The sequence below is a fragment of the Podarcis tiliguerta genome, assembly GCF_965153285.1.
Source record: "Podarcis tiliguerta genome assembly, chromosome: 14".
Lineage (NCBI taxonomy): Eukaryota > Metazoa > Chordata > Lepidosauria > Squamata > Lacertidae > Podarcis > Podarcis tiliguerta.
In genome coordinates, this window is record NC_139547.1 from 35138544 (window position 1) to 35160967 (window position 22424).

The 22424-nt window shown below is 43.8% G+C and overlaps 1 protein-coding gene across 8 annotated transcripts in view; it reads left to right on the forward strand.

The window, feature by feature from the left end:
• Positions 1 to 21761, forward strand: part of CFAP70 (cilia and flagella associated protein 70) — a 32821-nt gene extending 11060 nt beyond the window's left edge. For 4 of the 8 annotated variants that reach the window (XM_083414091.1, XM_083414094.1, XM_083414098.1 and 1 more), the window contains exons 11-29: positions 399 to 542; positions 1220 to 1300; positions 4399 to 4490; positions 5035 to 5095; positions 6399 to 6590; positions 6826 to 6957; positions 7837 to 7962; positions 9321 to 9454; positions 11099 to 11214; positions 12041 to 12229; positions 13485 to 13610; positions 13785 to 13892; positions 14935 to 15038; positions 15636 to 15788; positions 16231 to 16392; positions 16928 to 17017; positions 17135 to 17272; positions 17634 to 17751; positions 19845 to 21761. In XM_083414091.1, the coding sequence (XP_083270217.1) occupies positions 399 to 542; positions 1220 to 1300; positions 4399 to 4490; positions 5035 to 5095; positions 6399 to 6590; positions 6826 to 6957; positions 7837 to 7962; positions 9321 to 9454; positions 11099 to 11214; positions 12041 to 12229; positions 13485 to 13610; positions 13785 to 13892; positions 14935 to 15038; positions 15636 to 15788; positions 16231 to 16392; positions 16928 to 17017; positions 17135 to 17272; positions 17634 to 17750 (2265 nt within the window). In that variant the 3' untranslated portion in view covers position 17751; positions 19845 to 21761. Of the gene's footprint in view, positions 1 to 398; positions 543 to 1219; positions 1301 to 4398; positions 4491 to 5034; positions 5096 to 6398; positions 6591 to 6825; positions 6958 to 7836; positions 7963 to 9320; positions 9455 to 11098; positions 11215 to 12040; positions 12230 to 13484; positions 13611 to 13784; positions 13893 to 14934; positions 15039 to 15635; positions 15789 to 16230; positions 16523 to 16554; positions 16799 to 16927; positions 17018 to 17134; positions 17273 to 17633; positions 17752 to 19844 lie in introns of those variants that run through there. The other 4 variants (XM_083414092.1, XM_083414095.1, XM_083414096.1 and 1 more) reach the window with 3 other exon arrangements.
• Positions 21762 to 22424: the final 663 nt, after the last annotated feature.

Consider the following 22424-nt stretch of genomic DNA (forward strand, 5'->3'; position numbering starts at 1 on the left):
AAGACAAGAGCCAACTGGTTGCCTGGGAGCAGTTACTACATGCCATAGGCAAACAGGTGAAGTGGCTGTTTATAAGCCTGTCATATTGAAAGAGGAATTGCAGTGAGTTCTTCACCCATGGTGTGAGACCAGCTTCTGCCAAGACACTAAGTCAGTCTTCAGTCCTGTCAGTCTTCCTTCCGTTTTTTGAAAGCTCCTTGTCTATGTCCACATGTTAAGCCTTCCCATTATTTTTAAAAGGGAACATTTTCAGACAGTAGCCAAACTCTCTCAGGGACTGCCGTGGACAGGAGAGTTATCTTGCCAGTGTTGTGTGCATTAGCTGATCAGGTAGGATGGGGGGGTGGATCTTGAACAAAATGCAGACAGTAGACCCCTTTCCTTCTCTCTTGTTTCAGACGAAGTGTCTCTTCAGTCTTTTCCGTGACATTGGCCACCAGACAGCCCTGAATAAATTAGGGCTGCTCACCCCACATACCAAAGGTATCCTTGGGAAGACCACAAAGGAAGACAGGCCCGCTAAAGAGGTCGTAATGAGAAAGGTGAATGTGGAGAGAAAGTCCTGGTGAAATTCCTGATGCGTTTGAAAACAAAGAATTACTTGGCAAGGAGGGCAAACAGCAATGAGGGGATTGTGCTTTGCATAACAAGAGCTGGGAATCTTTGGCCCTCCAGATGAAGCGGAACTTTGCATCCGCTTCAGCAAGGGTGTTCAGTGGCTAGGTATGATGGCAGCTGTTGTTCAGCAACATCTGAAGAACCAAAGTTCCCACCTGGAAGCCTCCTATATAAGCCTGTAAATGCCACATCCCAAAATGACAGTGGAATCATGGATAATGAATGGGGAGAACACCCCATGTCTGTTCCTGAGGGTCAAGTCAAAGCAGCACCAGGCCTGTAACAGCTGCAGTGTTTACTTTGGGCTGTGGTGGCCCATAGCAGAGTGCCTTGTGGTGGGCTGCTCAGCCAGTGGCAGTGGGCAGCAGCTGCAACGCTGAAGTTGAGACAGCTGGCTGGCTCTATCCACTATTTAGTTTTCTTACAATGCCTCAAGGAAATGCTTTGAGGTCCTTAGTATGGAAAGTGGGACTGCAGATAGGCTCTAGGTCACATGGCTACCATAGTTCTGGCCTTGGGGAACAGAAAGGCAGAAGCTGATTGGACGGAAGCTTCCCACGTAGCAGCTGTGCTAAATCTGATCATTGTTGTTTTTTACAAGGCATCTAATATTGTGAGAAGGGACACATCTGATACCACAATTGAAGCGGCAATATCTATATGCCAGAACATTGAAGGACAGGTAAATATATTCCTTAAGTGGATGACCGGGAAATTGTGGACTCTGTGTTTTAAAAGCTGGGACTCAGGTCTGTGTCATGTGAAACCTGTGGATTATTAAGGGAGTGCCTCTTTACTACAAGTGTGTCTGTGACATGTAGTGGGTTTGCTGACATGTGATATCATGCTGTAGTTTGGCATTGCATGAACAAACCCTGTGCTCATACTTCTTCCCCTTTTTTCCTGTGTGCTCTGTTTTAATTAGTTACTTTGTTTTTCATAGAAGCCGTAACTTGCCATGACACCTGAACAATGGTTTGGGCAGGCCATTCAAATGAAGATTATAAACCACAAATTGATCTTTGTACTAGGTTTGGGCAAATCATGGTTTGCTGGTTGAGATGTAACTTGGAAATCATGATCTCTATGAAGTAGCTCATTAAAGTGAAGCATGTGAGGGGAGTGAGGCAGGGGAATGCACAAGTACAGGCCTCATTCATGCAACACTATCACCATGGTTTGGTGTTAACATGTTAACCAAACCACATGAAGTGGGATTGAAGACTTAGGAGTGGAGTATATTTCTGTATATTTGGTTAGTAAGATAGTATATTACAGTGGTACCTCTGGTTACGTACTTAATTTGTTCTGGAGGTCCATTCTTAACCTGAAACCGTTCTTAACCTGAGGTACCAATTTAGCTAATGGGGCCTCCCGCTGCTGCCGCCACGCCGCCACCGCACGATTTCTGTTCTCAACCTGAGGTAAAGTTCTTAACCCAAGGTACTACTTCCGGGTTAGCAGAGTCTGTAACCTGAAGATTGTAACCTGAGGTGTTTGTAACCCGAGGTGTTTGTAACCCGAGGTACCACTGTAGTTTTCTTTTAATGCCATCTTGGGCTGTATGCTGGTTGCAGTGTTAGAAACTGAGATAAGAAAGCCAGGAGCTAAAAGGCACCTTAAACCTAGGTTATGGGCACAACAAAAGAATGTCTAGGTGCACATTTTTTATAACAAGAATACAAAACTGAAAATGAATGAACTGCAGCTAAAATATTATGTTCATTTTTCACATGGCCTAGTCCTTCCCCTGCCCACACCCCTAATATTCTTAAGAGGGTCTCTGCTCCAGTCTGCAGAGAGTAGCTGGAAGTGGGAAGGCAGAAAAAGGTCCTCCTTTGTTTCCACTCTGCAGTTTTAGTTTGAAATCTTAGGCACAGTACCGCGCCCAGAGCTCAGAAACTGCTTGTGCTAATGAAATTCCCTGTCACAAAATGCGCCTAGAACAATGGGAATTTCGAACACTGGCTGGTTGTATCGTGCTCGCTTCTCATCATACAAGTCCTGAATTTGCAGAACTTGATTGTTAGTCAGAAAGCTAATGATGTGTCACTCAAAAGCCTTTGTCGGTGGAGTTTATACAATAGTGTAGACAACAAGGGAGCTAATATTTCTTAATAAAAGGAACAAGCAAGATCCTGATATGGAAATATGTGTTCCTTCATCTACCAGAAAGGATTTTCTGAAAATATGGGCTGCCCTCCCATATTTCTTTCTGCCTCCCTTGTTTCTTAAAGTCTCTCCCCTGCTTGTTTAAACATTATTCTTTAGTTTTATTTATCAGCCTACCAATCTGTCAACCAATCAGTTTTCTCATTTCTTCCTCATTTGAAACAGGTGAAAGAATGAGGATCCAACAGTCTGAAATGGTGCCAGTCTGTCATAGCTTTCTTTATTATAAAATAGTAATTTCCTTTCTTATATATAAAATAATGAAATGATATATAGATGAAAGTTATCAGATGAAAAGAGGAACATCTATCTTGACTTCTAGTCCTAATTGCTTCCCTGTGTGTGAATATTAAATAAAACCATTTATATGGGGGCATATAAATTGAGCAAAATGTTGAAGATGCAGCATAGATAAGGCAGATTTAGCAGATTTGATTGCCCCTAAAAAGAATTATTGGAAAGATGCAATTAAATATAATGGGATATATGTTATTCTGAGAGCAATTCCATTAAAATTCCATTATACTGTTTGGTAATATTAAGGATTGTGCTTCAGTGTCTGTTAGTAGGGATATATGCTTTTAGTGGCAAACATTATTGCTGCTTTTAAATTGGAACCCAAGACGATTCCAATTATTCAGAGCAATCAATGAGGTGGTGCAAAGGGAGAATCTCTGGCAGAGACCAACACTTCCTAAGCCCCATCCACTTTTGCCAATTAGGGTTCAAGGTGTGTTTCGAGGCAGATGTTCCTTTTTTAATTTTCCCTATTCAGTCGGTTTTTAGTTATTATCATTATTTAGATTATTTTATTTATATTTACGTCTCCCAAATGTCTTACAATACTGTTAAAAACATGAGTAAATAGAATAGCAAAAAACAGTCATGTGAAACGTGGGGAGCACACTAATAATAATAATCCATTGACACTAATGGGAGGGATATTGATGACCAGCTCCTGGCTGCTGTACTTTTTTGGACTTTCTGTGGGTGAGACAGGAATGAATCAAATGAATCTTGTGGTTCAAAGCATTTTCACAGGCAAAATTTTGGATGTCTTCCAAAATGGACATTAATTGGTGTGATTGAACCACTAGAGAAGCACATTTACCCTATCATGTACAGTTTACTCTCAGCGGGTGAACTCCATAGAAAACTGATTTTACAGTAGAAGCTTCCTGTACACTGTGCTGGTTAGCGAGTGCCTGCAGTGTCACATTCCCACTCCCTCATGCCTGCCATCCCTGGAGCTGTTTTACCATTTTTCCTTGTGACAAATCAGCACTTTTCATGCAATGCTTGAAACTTTATTCTTAAAAGGTGGATAACTCACCTAAAGCTAGCAGGAAGGGCACAGCAGGTGTTGATCGGAATTAGAATCACTGACAGATTCATTTGTTGAATGCAACGTGAAGGCAGAGAAACAGTTAATGTAAAGCCTATGGTGGCCAGAATGCTTGTTGCTATTAGGAATTCCCACCCTCCACTTCCTCTTTTGCACTGGCCGGTATATGGTGTGAGAGAGATGCAAACTGTTTAATCTTCATCTATGAAAATGCTCTTAAGATCTTAAGACTGAGAAAGTGTCAACCTGCTTTGTCTTTTCAGCAATATATAGAAAGCGGGACGTATATTGTGATAGAGTTTGCGTTGGACAAACCTTTGGTGCCCAAGCGTTTGCCAGAGGAGCTCGCCAACCGGTGCGCATGGGCAGTGATCTGGGGAGGGAGGGATCTCAAGGAACACTTTCTATAAAATTTATCATGTATCCTAAAGTGCTCTGTAAATTCTCCTTCAGTGGAGGAGGTTCTCCTGAGATGGGTTATTCCTTCCATTTGCTCCATGGGCAAGGCCAGGCCAGTTACTACAGATTTGTAATCTTCCATGGTGTCCTGTTCTGACCATGAGCTAGAGTGGAAAACATCTGAAGGTGGCACAGTCAGTTGGTTGGTAGCAAGAAAGGTCATGCTAGAGTTGTAGGACCTTGGACAGCTCCAGCAAATTGCATGCTTTTACAAAGGTCCTATTCACACTATCATTAGGGCTGGGGGAGAAATTAGATTCTGATTGCATTTAAAGGCAAAATGACCCTAATGCATAGTTTTCGGTCTGGGTTTTAGTCTGGGAACTGACTTGCGGAACTTCTGGCTCATAGACTTAAGTGTTGGGATCTGGGTCTAGGGTCAACATTTGTGTATAGAATGGCAGACTTGGAACCCACTGAATTTTGTCTTGCACATACAGGGTAAAGGAGATGATTCCTCCACGCCCTCAACTCCCTCGAAGGACTGGAGGAGCTAAGAAGGTATAGAGCAGAATAAGTGTACTCACCCAGCTTTCTGTACACTGCCTGGGGGAGTGGGGAATTGAAAATTCTGTGCTAGGAAAAGCTTAGTGCTGCAAACCGAATAGTTTGCACAAATGTGCATATTATCTCTTACTGTGTGTAATTTATTTTGCCCCACTTGACACAATTTATTCTGGTTTGCCTTGTTATGGGGACTTAAGCAGCACACAAAAGCTGCACCACCCCCCAACCACTAGAAATATTGTTCAGCCACCCTAGGGCTTCTGAAAGCTTAACAGGCATTGTCTTCTTACACATACTTCCAAGCATTTATGTGTTACCATGAGAGCTATAAACATGCCTTTAAAAGGGGGAAGGGGGAGGAAATAGAGAATTGCTGGAAATCCTCATTATTGCATTAAGCAGATATTTTGCTTCCCTATAGAATCACGACACATACACAGCCCTGAGAATTTGGTTAAGTGGTACACTATCAGAGTCTACATGCCACTTCCTTATGTGGTGAGTCTTTGGGCTGAAAGCTAACCTGTCTCCTGATTGGAGGTCTGTGATTCTGAAGGGATCCTACTCACCTTGCACACATTTGCCAAATAAAGTAAGAATAAAAGCCATGTACAGGGTTCCTGTTTTATCTTTGCAGCAGTCTTGTGAGGTAGGTTAAACTAAGACACAGGCCCAAGGTCATTCAGTGAAGTTCATGGCTGAGTTAGGATTTGAACTGAGATCCCCTTGGTCCTCCTAGTCTGACTCTGTCTGCCATGCTGTGCTACCTCTTGCATGGGATGACAATAAACACTATCTCTTGCTTTCAGCCATCACCCATCTGTGCTGGCTGTGCCCCTACTCTAACACCCACGATGGGTTTTTCCAGTCTCAATTCTCTTTCAGTGCTTTGATGCTCCAGAACATACATTGCAGCAGTTTTCCTTATCTGGGTATCTAAGCACAGACTTGCACTGCACCTTGCACTTTTTTGGGAGGGAAGTCTTTCAGAGACTTCACTGGTGATAAACTGGTATATTCAGTCAGAACGGTTCTTTCCAAGCAAGAGTTCAGATGAGTCACTCGCTGTCTCAGTCTTTTCTTAGGAACATAGGAAAATGCCTTATGCTGAGCCAGACAAGTGGTATTTCTAGCTCCGTATTATCTACTACACTGACTGGCAGTGTCTCTCCCGGGTTTCAGACTGGGGTTTCTCCCAGCCCTATGTGGTGATGCCAGGGATGCAACCTGGGACCTTTTGCATGCAAGACAAATGTTCTCCCACTGAGCTTCTGCCTTTATTTCTCTGTCTTTTTAGGCAGTAGAAGATTACCACACTCAGGTTACCAGCATTGCTGAGGCCATTCTGGATGAGTATCACGAGCTGTTTGGCAGGCAGTTGGTTGAAGGGTATGCCATTGACAGCCACACCCTGGAGAGCCAGAAATGCCAGCTCAACTATGAGCTCAACAGCTCTGGGAAATACTTTGCATTTAAGGAGCAAATCAAGGTATAAGCTCCATTTCAATTCATTTCTTTTGTACATCAGTGAATTTCTTCATCGTTTCCTGTGATAAAATGATACCTTACTGAATCCCCCTGCATTTTAAAAGTCACGTTTTATTTAAATCTCATTTAGCCCAGTAGGGGGATTAAAACCTGTATTTTCTGGATTTCTGTCTCCCCACTCCCAAAAATGTGTTTGAGTCCTTTGGGGTCAACTGGAGGGTTTGTGTTCCCTGCAGCATGCCGTGGTGAAAATTGTGCGAGAAAAGTACTTGAAAACAACTGCATTCGACAACTTGGACCAGCTTCAAGCTTTTCTGAGTGAGCTATACGTGTACCTGGTGGATCAGATGCATGTTGCTCTGAATCAGGTAAGGCCATCTTGGAAGAGAAAGGCACACCTTAAAAAGTGTCACATCTACAAACCATTGTTTTATTCTTGGGACTGTTTGAGGACTTGGCAGAGGTTGGAGTAAGAATCAGTGTTGGAAGCTGTTTATGTTTTAATCAGGATTTTGGACTGTCAACTACTAGTCTATGGCTTCTATACTATGCTGGGGTTGCCCTACCACTTCCTTCTGCCCCAGCCAGCACAGTAGTACAGTCATACCTTGGTTGTCAAATGCCTTGGTATTCGTACATTTTGGTTCCCAAATGCCGCAAACCCAGAAGTGAGTGTTCCAGTTTGTGAACGTTCTTTGGAACACAAACATCCGACGCAGCTTCCACAGCTTCCAACTGAGTGCAGGAAGCTCCTGCAGCCAATCGGAAGCCATGCCTTGGTTTTCAATCGTTTTCGGTAGTCGAACAGACTTCCAGAACAGATTCTGTTCGAGAACCAAGGTAAGGCTGTAGTCCAAAATGTTTGGAAGGCACTGAAGGTTGGAGTACAATATTTTCAAGCGTCGTTGGAGAAACATAAGGGAGTTGCCGGCCAAGGCAAACAAATCCAGCCACACCCATCACTGCCCAGATGTTTGGCGTACATAAGGAGGTAACTCACTTTACAGCGAGTCAGACCATTGGGCCTGTCTACCTCAGTATTGTCTACAATGACTGGCAGTGGCTGTCCAGGAATCTTCTTGGACGTAGGCAGGTTTAGCCCAGGTGGCTCTGTAACCCCATCACATATTATTTACGCACCAAGGGACAATCTTCCAACCGCCCCATTATTACTGAATATCCCATTCAAGTGTAAGCCTCTGCCGTTTGATCTGTAATAGTTGCATTATTCTCTTACCTTTGGGCAGGTGCTGTCCCAGCAGACCCCCAGCCCTCCTCCTCCCAGCTTTACTACCTCCGAGCAGCTCCGTCTTTTTGCCCGCGAAGCCCAGAACAACGGAGACTATAACTTGGCAGCGACCTACTACCAGGAGGTGACAGAACTGCTTCTCCTCTCCAAGCAGAACAGCTGCAGGAACAAAGAGTCTCTCTGGTGTTAAGGCAGAATTGGAGACATTTAGAAAGGATGTTTTCATCATTTGCATTTTAGGATGTGTTAAAAATCCTAAGGGGCTGTGGGAGGGTGGTTGGGATTTTTTTGGGGTGAGGGTATCCATGTCTTTTGCAGCTAGAGGCAAGATGTGAGAGAGGTGGGATTTGAACCAATACAGTCCATTTTCTTGGGGAAACATAAGGGGTGCATATTTTTAATAAGGTTGTAAGGCCAAAAACTGAGGTGGTAAAACAACTCCCAGACTGTATGGCTTTGGACTGCAGGCAAAGGATTACATGAGTAAATGCTCCTCCATTTAGAACTGCCCACATATGGAAGGCAACTATATAAGGGAGAAGTGTTCTATGCCAGCTTTCTCCCTGACATGCTAGATTTCTCTGTTCTGGGTCCCCGCCTCCTCTGATGGGAAGCATTCAACCATGCATCCACCCCTGCTCACAGTTCATGCCACCTAAACTGCTCTTTCTTTGAACTAGGCCTCACTGACTGAGATCTTGAGCGTCAGAAAGAATATTTCCCAGATAAGATTGACTAGTAATGACCTTTACTGTTGAGTGGGTGCATGACAGTGCCTACTTCTCTAATAATGTGTGACTTGGCTTGTTTGTATAATTGGCACTATTTTTTGCTTCTTTAGCACCATTTATTTTTGAAAGATTTCTATTCAGTCAAATGGTCTCCAAGCAACTTACAAGAAATCTAAAACCATTCAAGAAACGCTGCTCATCCCTCACCAGTTGGGTGACTAAGAAATGGGGGGGGGGGTGAATGATGCTGAAGAGTTTCCCCCAGGCCTCTGCTGGGGGAAATATTCCCCTGCCTCAGTCCTCTTTGCATGTACTGCCAAGCTAAATATCACAGTCTTGTGATTTGTGGCTCTTTAGCTCAGCAGTGGGGCTCTCTGTTCTGCTGCGTGGAGCCATATGCCATTAGCCTCTTTTCAGATTGTGGCACAGAGGGCTGCTGGGCAGTGACTATGCTGTGCTAGATGGATCATCTTTGGTCTGATTCAGTATAAGCCAGCTCCAGTACACATATAGTTAGATGGACCAGAGAACCTCTGCAGGGGTTTTGCCCAGGTTCATAATGGCTCACAAACCCTGAGGCCGAATTAAAATCAAATAAGACTAATAGGATGTCTGTCAGCCTTCAGAATTTGGAGCATGATCAGGTGACTCATCAGAAGGATGCAGCACCATTTCTAATGTGCAGTTTTTATCCATTCGAAACCCTGTAACATCAGGGAGTCAACTTACGCAATGGTGTTTCCATCCCCAGAGATTGTCTCGTGACCGCCAGGATATCCAGAGTTGGTTGGATTATGGCACTTTCTGTCTGCTGACTGAAAACAATCTCAAAGCCCAGGAGTGCTTCCGCGAGGCTGTTAGCCTGGACCCCAATCACCTACCCAGGTAGTACTTGGTATCAGGAGGCAGGCAGGGAGGGGAGATGTGTGGCCTTGTTCAAACAATTCTCATGGGGCAAGAAAGGCTTCGTGTAGCTGAGGAATACTGAGGGCATTTCTCCCCTCCAGCTAAAAATAGTACACTATAGTATACCACAGGTGCAACACTTGGAGGCTGAGCTGTAACATGTCCTGATCCCCCACCTTTTTTTAAAGGGAAATAAAAAAAAATATAGAATGGCTGGGCACATGGGCTTCTGTGCATATATATGTCACTAGTGCTCACGCCGCTGCTCCCCTGCTCACAGTCTGTTGCAAGCATTAGCACCTTTGAAGGTGACCCGGAAACTACAACTAATCCAGAATGCGGCAGCTAGATTGGTGACTGGGAGCGGCTGCCAAGACCACATAACACCGGTCCTGAAAGACCTACATTGGCTCCCAGTACATTTCCGAGCACAATTCAAAGTGTTGGTGCTGACCTTTAAAGCCCTAAATGGACTCGGTCCAGTATATCTGAAGGAGCGTCTCCACCCCCATTGTTCTGCCCGGACACTGAGGTCCATCTCTGAGGGCCTTCTGGCGGTTCCATTGCTGCAAAAAGCCAAGTTACAGGGAACCAGGCAGAGGGCCTTCTTGGTAGGGGCACCCGCCCTGTGGAACGCCTTCCCACCAGATGTCAAAGAGATAAACAACTACCTGACATTTAGAAGACATCTGAAGGCAGCCCTGTTCAGGGAAGTTTTTAATGTGACATTTTAATGTATTTTTAATCTTTGTTGGAAGCTGCCCAGAGTGGCTGGGGAAACACAGCCAGATGGGCAGGGTATAAATAAATTATTATTATTATTATTATTATTATTATTATTATTATTAAATCTTATCATCATCATCATGTGCATGTCCTGTTGCAAGAGTATTTTTGTCAGCCTCCAAGGTGCATAACTGTTGTTAGTTGTTTGATTTCTTAGCTCCCTACCCCTTCGCCATAAGGTCCCAGACCAGGTTCCATCTGTTTGAAATTCAATATTAAAAACAGCTTAAAACAAATTACAGTTACAGGCATATTTTGGGTTCTTAAAATAGACATATCGGGTGTCAGAGGCCAGGGGAAAGAGATGCATCTTCAGCATATCATAAAAAGTAAATAATGAAGATGCCGGGTGCAGCTGTGCACCCTAGTATTCTGCAACCTAGTAGCTGCTACAGAGAATGTCTTCTGTGAGGGGAACCTCTCCCACAAAAAAACCTTCTGAAGTCAGTGGAATTACCACGAAGGGCCCCCTGGGTGATATTAACACTCAGGGAGGTTTGTAGGGAAGTAGGGGGTCTTTCAGATATTGGGTTGAACTTGGGTCCCATGGAAATCAGTGGGGTAAGTTAGTCATGATTTAAAGTGCAATGACGGTAGACATTGGGTGGAGACATTCGGTGGTAGGCAACTAAGTTTTACTCAGAGTAGACTCATTGAAATTAATGAGCATGGCTAAGTTAGGCTCATAATTTCAACGGGTCTAGTCTGAGTAACACTTAGTTGCCTTCCATCCTTACTGTAGTAGGAACGCTCATAGGCTACACAGTGCAGTGGGCTCTTGCTTGCTTGCTTTTTGCAAGTGGGCAGCTGCTTCAGTCTTTGGTTTTGTCTGCCCAGCATACTGCTCTGTGGCATTATGGCTGTGATGCTGGAGAACTACGAAGATGCTGAGGTCTTCTTTGAGGACGCCACCTGCTTGGAACCCTCCAGCATTTTGGCCTGGACCATCTTAGGTAGGTCAGCTAGATTTGCTGGGGTGGTCTTGTTAATGCGCTTTATCATGGTATTCTCTTCATCGGTACTGGGCACACCTCTGACATCGTAGGATTCCCTCTGCACACATACAGGAACTTTAAGGCTCGGGTACGTTTGTTCACAGGCAGCTGTCGGTTTTGTTCCATTTTAGTTCACCATCCGCTCTCTCGCCTGTTTCCAACCCAGCACATCTCAGCCGCACTGCCTTGGCTGCAGAGTCTGGGCATCTCTTCCATGGGTTGTATTCAAGTTACATATGCACTGTGCAAGCATGGAATCTCGCACCTGGTGTAGAATGATTTGAGAATCCCAGAGTGGGGGAACAAGCTTCTAGCCCTTATGAAGACGAACAGTATTTATTTCTCTTCTTTGGAATGGATTTCTCTTTTCTTCCAAATAAATGGTTTAACAATAACAGCGCCAGCACAGTGGGCTGTCGCCAACTAATTCCTACTCAAGAGTAAACCCTTTGACACTCATGAACCTAAGTTAGTCATGTCTATTAACTTCAGTGGATCTACTCTAAGTAGGACCAGTTTTTTTCCTTTAATATGTTTTCATTAAAATATTTTCCATAAGTAACGAGACTACATGCAGTGTCTCTGTTTTCAAATCGTAGAGTCTTTCATGCAGGTCAATTACCCTCCCCGCCCCTTTACTCCCTGATGGAAAGGAGGGTGAATTTTATCGCCTTCTTCCTCCATGACCCATTAAGGTGCCTGGCCAGTTGGGGGCACTGCAGGTTGAGAGGCTCCCTCCCACCTCCCAGCAGTGATGCAACTCTCTTGCTTGCCTTTCCCACAGGGCTATTCTATGATATCCAGGAGAATGACATTAGGGTGGAGATGGCGTTTCAGAAGGCTTTCAAACTCCAGAAAGCTTCTCTCCAGAAGGAGCGACCTCCACCTGAGGTTGGAGATGCAGCAGTACGAAAGGTCTCCATGTCTCCTTCAGCGGTGGAAGTTCTTTCTGTTTCAGCGGAGGAGGAGCTGCGTAAGCTGAGACTCTGCCTGCAGGGAATTTGTAAACAATGGGGTCTTGGAAAAGGCGCAGCATGTTCACAGCAGGTCAAAAATATTCATGTTCACAACAGACAGAATATATTATGCCAACAGGGACATCATCTGTGTCTCTGGGATTAGAACTCTGTTTATCCCAAAACATTTCCTTTCATCTTTCTGAAAACATATTTTTATGACTACAGGCAAACCCAGTTTGCATGAGGATTGCGGTCCGGGAGGTCATTGTGTGCGTCCGTTAAATAACGCGCAATTGAAACACCCTGTTCTGCCCCATCCCGCCTCTGCTCCAACTCTGCCCCCTTTCTGCCCTTTTAGTGACATCTTTTATGACGTTTCCAGGTCACTTCTGAGTTTGGCACTGCGTGAGTGTGTGCGTTCCTGCACATACTGGTCATGCCTATAATCTCTCTCACCCTTCCTGGACTCCTTCGGCCTTTCTGAAGTGTTGGTTTTGCTTCTTGATCTTACTAGTGTAGGGGTGGGGAACCTGACAGGCCAGATCCTTAATTCACCTGCACCCGGGGGTGGGCTTCAACAAGGAGTGGTCCCATCCATCTGTCAGTCACCTGATGTCATGACAACACCAGGTGATTGACAACTGTCAAAAGTTTAAAGGAGAAATCTGCAGTGGGGAAATACTCTGTTTGGAGGAAGTGGTTTGAATCCCCGGCGCAGCCAGCATGATGGGACTTGTAGGCCACAGACTCCTGTTCCCTGGCTTAAGCATTTGCTTTGCACTCCTTCCCAAGGCATCATGGGGGCTTGTAGTCTCAAGAAGCTGCAGGGGCATCAGATGTCAAGGAAATAAGCAACTACCCTACTTTTAAAAGGCATCTGAAGGCAGCCCTGTTTAGGGAAGTTTTTTGTGTTTAATGCTGTATTGTGTTTTTGATATTTGATTGGGAACTGCCCAGAATGGCTGGGAAAACCCAGCCAGATGGGCAGGGTATAAATAAATTATTATTATTATTATTATTATTATTATTATTATTATTATTATTTAAAATAACAGCAAGGCTGAGCTCCTCAGTAACTCTAGCTAACCCAGTAAGTTCATAGAGAACTCCCAACCAATCAGCTTCTGCAGGCAGGACATGGGATCGGGGGTGTAGGTGTGAGTGTGTAAGCTCATTCCTCCTGTACTGAGACTTGCTATCCAGTTAGAAATATGCAAAGATGGTTTTGTTCTTCTTTGACTTTTCTCATTTTTCCGGATTTCCCCTTAGCATCTGTTGACGTTTCAGACATCCCAGAGCCGCCCACAACCATCCATCGGGCAGAAGAGGAGAAACCTAAGATTGCCAGAAAGATGTCCCTGGCTCCCAGTAGACTGAGGCTGGCGCCTCCGAAAGGTTTGGGGCCACAACCTTGGGGCTGGAGAGGGTGTGACTGTTCCTTAAAGAAATGGAATGAGCTACAATACCAGTCTTGTTGTATAACTGGGCAAAGCTGAATGTCAGGGATCTGAGAGGCAGATCAAGATGTTCTCGTTTTGATTTCTCTCATTTTTCATGATTTCCCTTTAGCGTCGGATGATGATTCCTTTCACCGCCTGCAAGAAGAGGAAGGAGTGCCTAAGATGTCCAGGAAGATGTCGATGGCTCCCAGTAGAATGAAGCTGCCTTCTCTGAAAGGTTAGGGGCCACAAGATTAGGATTCGAGGCAAATGATGATTACGACTGGGAAGCAAGAGAATGAGCTGCAGCAGAACCACTCTTGCTGCACAAATGAGCAAAACGACACCAGCAATCTAAGGGGCACAGCTGCCAAAATCAAAATGATGTGCTTGGGCAGTCATAGCAGGGTCTGGATTGCATAGGATGACCTGTCCAATGGACTACTAGTCTGCATTTGAACAGAGTTTCTGCTCAGGGGTGAGTGAAGCCAAACAAAGCAGACCTGCAGACCTGGAGGGACTGATTTCCATTGCTGACTACAGGCAAACAGATGAACTGCAGCAATTTCCCTTTTCATTGGCATTCTCCTAAGTGCTGTGCTTATTTTGCAGTTCCTCAACTTGCTCTCTTAACATAGGCTTTTGGCTTGGCTTAGGCTTCACGCCTGGGTTGTGGATAAACACTGCTGCTGGTAGTGGTGGTGGTGTGGGGAGCAGGCACACTTTGCAAAGTGAAAGTTTGCTGAAAACTTTAAATGAAAAATGAAGATGTGTATTTGCTGCATTTATTTAATAAATTGAGTACACTATGATTACAGCTTATGCATGTTTAACATGTGCAATTTCAACTTTACACAGGAGAAGGCTAGCCAGCTGAAATTGCACAAACTAAATGCACGGAAAGCAGAGAGCTTAAAAGCTCTTTTTGCACAGGGTTTTCTCTTGCGAGATCTCTGGGGAACTTGGGTGGTCCCATGAGATCTCATGAGAGCATCTCAGAGTCTTCATGAGAGCATCCATGAGCCCGATAAACAAGACAGAGAACTTCAACGCTCTTTGCCTTGCTTGGGGGTCAAGGCCAGCTCAGTGCAGGACTCTGGAAAGGTAAGGATGCTTGTGTAGGGGCAGTTCCAAGGGGATGGCTTGAATATATGCATTCTTGCCTATACATGCCATCCCTGGAATAGAACCCCTACCCAAGAAGTGATCATACTGTACTAAAGAAAGGCATCTAAGGTCTGTTTGTTGTTAAATTCCTTGAATTCCCTGCTTCATTTCAGAACCCAAGGTTGTCTTTGAAACAGAGCCTCCCCCTCCCCCACAGCCCACCACCACCATCTTCATGGAGACAATTAACTTTTTGATGGACGTCAATGCCTTCCAGGTGAATGTGGAACTAACAGGGCAGGGGGTGGGGTGGAGGCAACTGCAAAGTAGAGCTGCTCCCTTTCCATGGAGAATCAACTAGTGCTTCAGGTTTCATCTGGTGGATTAATCAAATGAGACTCCACTGATTAATCATCAAAAAATAGACAGGGAGGGCAAGTTTTAATCGACAGGAATATAAGTTGAGGGAGCACGTGTTTTACTTCTTTTCCGCTTTTTGATGATATTTTGGTTGTGCGTTCATGAAGGGAGTGAAAAATGAAACCTTCAAGGTGGCTTTTCCTTCTAACCATAGGCACCAACTCTGTGGGTTCTCTGGGTACACACTATACATTTAAAGCTCTTCCTTTCCCTCAAAGAATTCTGGGCACTATAGGTTATGCCTCACAGAGTTACGAGCTTGATTCCAGGTAAGCTAAATTTGGAAGCCAGAGGCCACAGCTAGAATATGGAGCAGGACTGTGTGGAACTGATAGGTAGGAGAGCAAGAGACAGCAAATTTAACTGTGAATGAAGGCTAGCGGCATCTGGTTGAGCAGGTCAGGTGGTCTTCGTGGCTGCATAACAAACCCTGAGGCTGGCTTTTCCTTCTCAGTTTGTTCACAGGGCATTGGCACATGAGCTGCTCTGCCCTCAAGGAGGGCCCAGCTGTGACTACTACCTGGTGCTGGCCCAGACATACATGCTCAAGAAGGAATACAGCAAGACAGAAGAATGCCTGGAAATGGCCGTCCAGATTGATTACCTGGCAAGTATCTCTTTTTAGCACCCTTTTGTTCCACTAACCCAGCATCAGCAAGACGGGCACTGTGCCCAAACATCACGTCAGTGATGCCAGATTTCTTAATACCTTTTGTATTTGATTCCACTGTTTACCAGAAAAAAAAGGGCAGCACATGTGTGAGATTTTATATGTATCTTTGCACATTGCCCAATCATTTCTCATATTCAGTTTTTTTAAGGATATCGCTTCTAATGGGGAGAGCCACCAAGGTGCTCTAATAAGTTTTTATATTTTCCCCATACTTCATAAACCGATTTTCTTACAACATGATTCAAGAAAGCTCTATGTACTTTAACCTTTTCATACCACAAATATGCATGCCAACCACTTATTGCATGGAACCACTTATGCATGGAACCACTTATTCCATTTCCTGCCACCATTTTTATTTTATTTTTTTGTGCAGAATCCAGAGGTTTGGGCTCAGAAAGGGCATCTCTGCTACCTGACTGGGGACTTTGGCGAGGCAAAAGCCTGCTATGAGCGGACCATCAGTTTTGTGACTGATGCAAAGGATATGCATTTTGTCTACCTGCGGTTAGGATCCATCTACTTAGAGAGGAAGGAGGTGAGGAGGCACAAAATGGGGAGTTCAGTGGGGCACAGAAGAGCTGGGTGGGCTGGCAGTCTTGACATGAAATCTAAGGAGAACCTCTCCTACTCTGACTGGGGAGGCCTGTTGCCTTCAAGTCCTGCTTGTGGGCTTCTTGGAGACACACCTGGCTGTTAGAAGCAGGAGGGCCACTGGACTAGTTGAATCTGATGCCCTTTAATGTGCTTATTTTGCATTCTGGAATTTTAAAGGCTATTGTTTTCTGCTGGGCAAGGTTTTTACAATTATGTTAAGTGCTCATTTCAGATTGTATTGGTTGATTTTATCTTGTTTTAGTAGTCCTTTTTTGTTTGTTTTGATATTCCTTTTTATGTCACCAACAGTTACTGAGCAGTTAATAAATATAATAAAAAAACCACAATGTCCTTTGTGAGTAGTTCTCTTTGAAACGGTGGCTAGAGAAGGCTTCTGTCAAGAACAAAACAAACAGAGTATCGTGTCAACTGTCATAGCACGGAGAGTAATTTTCCAACCTCTGTTCCTCTGACAGTATGACAAGGCAAAGGACATCTACCTGCTGGCCAGTAAGAAATCGCCTTCCTGTCTCACATGGCTGGGAGTAGGAATTGCCTGCTATAGGGTAAGAGACTGATGCTCTTTAATCCGGCTGCAGTGCGCTCGCACTGCTGGTGTTTGAAGCCAAGTGCACAGCACATGGTCTTACGTTTTTAATCAGTCTACTTCTCCCTCTCTAAAGCTCAAAGAGATGGTGGAGGCAGAAGATGCCCTCTCCGAGGCCAATGCCCTCAACAACAACAATGCTGAAGTGTGGGCGTATCTGGCTCTCGTCTGCATGCAGGTGAACTCTCAAGGGCCTTTTAACCCAGCAAAAGATGTATCTGCTTTTCTTTACAGCAGTGTGAGTATGTTAGGTGGAGGGTTTCAAGGACACTCTCAATGGAAACAGGTACTCAACCATTCTGATGTCCAAGCTTAACATGGTTCATCTGTGTATCTTTTTTTGGGGGGGTGGAATCCTCAAATATTTAACTGGTAAATCGATGAGTCCAATGATGCTATTTATCAAAACAGAAATGTGGAAAGGAATTTGGTGTCAACCCCCCCCCCCCAACATCATTTCCCTTTTGTTTGCCTCTATCCTCAAGTTGACAACTAACAAGTACCGTACTTCATTGGGGAGTGGTGTTTCTCTGCTGTCCATTCTTTTTCTTAACCCATAATTAAACCCTTTGCAGTTTCTTGCTACTGCATTATTGTGTTGTAAAAGATCAGCTTACTGTGGACTGCTTTCTTCTTCTTCTTCAGGGTGGAAGGCAGCTGGAGGCAGAACAATCCTACAAATATGCTGTTAAGGTTTGTCACCCTATTCTCTCTTTCACGATTGTTAGATTTGTGGAAAGGTGTTACACTTTGGTTCAGAAGCAACCAGCAGGTGTGACTAGCAAGTCACACATTCTTTAAGCCAGGATTAATTTTGTCATCATATATATATATATATATATATATATGCTTTCGTAGATTTTCACGGGTACAGGAATGCAGGTTTTGGTGTCCTCGGGTGTCTTCCCGTGTAAAAGTTGGGGTGTCTAGGCGACGTTTCGACGAGGTCTCACTCGTCATCTTCAGGCTGGTGCTTTCGGCTTCTTGTTACTGGAACAGAGCAGGATCTCAGTGTTTGAGTTCCTATAAATACTGTTGAGGAGGTGTGGTGTATAGCCTCCAATGTTCTGGGCAGAGAGGAGGTTCCCAGGCTGGTGTGCCTTTTCTTCTTTTGTTCCTTAATTACTTGAGGGATATCTTGAGTGATTTCTTGAGTGATTTCCTGAATCCCACTTAGGTGGGTCATTAGGTGTAGATTAGTTGCTAAAGCCTTCGTGTCTTGAACTCTTGAACTTTGTGAAGAGTTTTTCTGAGAAGATGGCTGTACTGCACTTGGTTGTGCTCTGGCTTGGCTTCGTGTATAGGGGCGAGCTGTGGTTTTGTGGCCTGTGCCAGCCAGATCTGTGTAGGGATTGCAGGGGGGTGCAGCATCCGGAGGTGCCACCCTGGTTTGGCTACTGGATGGTGTCTGTAATTTATCTGTGGAGAGGGTCTGGGTTTGGGTCTGGTGTGGTTGATTGGTGATGGCGTTCTGTGTGCCTCTGGATCTGGTGTCAGATTCAAAAATCTGACACCAGATCCAGAGGCACACAGAACGCCATCACCAATCAACCACACCAGACCCAAACCCAGACCCTCTCCACAGATAAATTACAGACACCATCCAGTAGCCAAACCAGGGTGGCACCTCCGGATGCTGCACCCCCCTGCAATCCCTACACAGATCTGGCTGGCACAGGCCACAAAACCACAGCTCGCCCCTATACACGAAGCCAAGCCAGAGCACAACCAAGTGCAGTACAGCCATCTTCTCAGAAAAACTCTTCACAAAGTTCAAGAGTTCAAGACACGAAGGCTTTAGCAACTAATCTACACCTAATGACCCACCTAAGTGGGATTCAGGAAATCACTCAAGAAATCACTCAAGATATCCCTCAAGTAATTAAGGAACAAAAGAAGAAAAGGCACACCAGCCTGGGAACCTCCTCTCTGCCCAGAACATTGGAGGCTATACACCACACCTCCTCAACAGTATTTATAGGAACTCAAACACTGAGATCCTGCTCTGTTCCAGTAACAAGAAGCCGAAAGCACCAGCCTGAAGATGACGAGTGAGACCTCGTCGAAACGTCGCCTAGACACCCCAACTTTTACACGGGAAGACACCCGAGGACACCAAAACCTGCATATATATATATATATATATATATATATATACACACACACACACAAATATATATATATATTTAAAAGCATATCCCTCCTTTCTATTTCTTGGAAAAATACAAGGAGGCTAAGAACAAGAAGACTGATGAAGCAGTAACAAAACCATTACAGTACAAATAAATGAAGGCGACACAAACATGAGTATCAAGTAAAATCAAGTGGAAAAACCTTTTGGGCATGAGCACTAATTCACATAGTACTATCTGTGACCAAAGTGCTTTTCTGTACACTGGTTGTATTTTAAAGTCAATGCAAAAAGGGCTGTTCAATGTCCGTGTGTAGACATTATGCTCTATTTATATTGTATATCAGGCATCATTGCGGGTTCCGAATGTTCCCATGATGAAATTGAGACACACACTGAAAATGGCATTGAATTAAATGTGGCATTTCTCAATCAGCTGCTGTTGCATGCTGCTATCTCACCATCCTGACATGATCTATCACATCGGATGCCAGCTTTTGGCAGGCCGACAGTGAAAGTATTTCTGGTTGTCTTGTGTGGCCTTGAAGTAGGGATTAACTGGCCCAGCCTTCCTCCTTGAACCAAAGCATACATGACAGATCTTTAAATAGGCACTTGATTTAGCCTTGTCTCATATCTTCTTCTTCCATTGCAGCTGGGGCTGGCCAATGAGGAACTGCTCCAGGAGATCCATCAGGTGCAGTTAGACGTTGGCTTTGGCGATCCGTCTTTCTGAACTCTTCCAATTTATGGACACTTTGACTGTTTTGAGCAGGGGGTGAACAAAGAGGTGTGTGTTATGCAGTAGGAAGATATGCCAGATTTCTACCTCTGGGCAGACCAAGCCACAATGCCCTGACATTTTTTGCTGACATTTATTGTATAAAGAAAAGGCGGAGAACCCTGTGACCCCCTCCCTTGATGTTGCTAGGATTCCAACTCCCATCAACCCCATCTATCATAACCAGCAGTTAGGGATTGATGGGAACTGGAGTCCAGCAAAATCTAGAGGTTCACCCTTGGTATAAGAAACCTGGAATTTTCAGGTGGCAGCTTTCTAAGCATCTGGGAGCAAAGTGGGATGTCTTAAGAAATGCAGGTATCTTCTTCCTTGGGACAACCCCATGCGCATGACAAGGATTTTAATGCACAGAGTGCAGAAGCCATGCCATCGTTGTCACCTACATTGTTACAACTGCACCTTCTGTTCAGGAGCTGCTACATCTCACAGCTGAAGCAAAAGAACACAGTGGAGATTGGGTGTGATGCAGTATTTTGTACCCGTGGCTTCTGAAACAATGTCCATGGGTGCAAGCACACATACAGGTTTGGATTGGACTGGATTGGCTCAGCCACACAAATTGGAGTGGCTAAAGTGGAGGCTAAATCCTTGGAGACTTGCAGTTCACAAGATTGTCTAGGGATAAGTGGTGCAAATGATCCCTTTTTTCCTTTTCTTTTACAATAGCGTCATTGTATTTTATGCTTAATTTTTACTTTTTGTTGACATGTTGATGGATTGTGTTTGTTTTGTGAATTGCATTGGGTGCTAATTAAGAAGGTCAAAAGCTGCAGAGAAATTATTTTACACACAGAGGGAGAGACACCAAAAGCAGCCGCTTGGCTTTAGGCAACAAAAATGTCATTTTGATTACATTCCCAGGCTGTAATCCTTTGCATGCTTTCCTGTATGCCCCATTGAATCCCAGGGGACTTACTTCCAAGAAAGCACACGCAGGATTGGCTTGCTCATGCTACTGTTAATGTGACGTGCATTTTATGATTAATGCCCATGATGCTCTAATTGTTTCACTTTTGTTTTGTAAATTGCCTTAAATGCAAAGTTAGAAGGGTATACACTATCTAGATATAAATATTTTTCTGTGTGTTTTTTTTTTAAAAAAATGCATATCTTGTTCTCACACCTGCATGTTTGTGTCAGGAAAAGCAAGTGAAACAGAATTCAACAATGGTCACACTGATACTCACACATCTGCTTTGCTTCTAGGCATGCTTTTATCAGAAAAAACACTTGTGTGGCAGTTGGGTTTTTTTGTGACCTAAGTAGTTAGGTTTGGATCCCCAAAAGTCATATGCAGCAATCCTGAGTTTCTCTGTATGATTTATTTTGATGTTTTGTTTATTAAGACTCTTCAGGTGACATGGTTAGTTCAGGAAGGGCACAGTTGGCAGAAAAATTCTCTCTTACATCAGTTCTTTGAACTCTTGTGTAATTTCTTTTCTGAGGCTTTTGGACTCCTTCCCAACAGATTGTGCCCTTTTCATTTTCTCTATAACTATCAGCCCTATCAAAGTCTTTTTTGTGAGTTCTGAAGTTTAAGCTGGGTTCTTTCTGGGTCCTTGTCCATCCTAGGAAATAGTTTACAAATGGAATGGGATTGCAATTGTGTTGCAGATGTATCAACCAAAAGGATTGGATATTTTTTCATCTGACTTTGGAAATTTCCCAAGGAAAGGCAAGAGGAGCATACAGTTTAAAAATAACTACTGAAGCTAGCTCATTTCTGTTTTTAAAATAAATATATATATTTATATTTATTAATTTACAAAATGTGTGAGCTATTTATCTTATTTTTTAAAAAAAGAAATGTCTGTAACAACACACAGCTGTTAAAAACCTACATGGAGTTGGGATTTAAAATTTACAGCTTGTTATACCCTGAAAGAAAACTTCATGACAATGATAGTACCTTACACCAAGTAAATTAGCAAAAATGTATAAATCAGTCAGGTCCTTGCTGGAAGTGTCAAGAAATGGATGGTACTTTTTATCATATGTGGTGGACTTGTAAAAATGCGAAGGAATTCTGGGAGATGATATATAATGAAACGGGGGGGAAATGTTTAAGTGGACTTTCACAAAAAGACCAGAAAGCTTCCTGTTGGGTATATTAGGAACAGAAGTCCCCACAGACCAAATAATTTATTTCTTTACGCAATTACAGTAGCCCGAATGGCATATGCTCAGAAATGGAAAGAGAGAATGACTTCAACAAAGGAGAAGTAACAGATAAAAATTAATGGAATATGTAGAACTGGCAAATTAACAGGAAGAGTGGAAAATCTTTGCAGAATATCTGAAGAATTATGTAAACCAGGACAAAGTGTTAGGATTAGTTTAAATTCAGTTTAAACTTTTAAAACTATAGGGGGAAGGGGAAGTTTGAATAAAAGGGGAAATGAGAATATGCAGTTTTAATGGATAAATAAATGG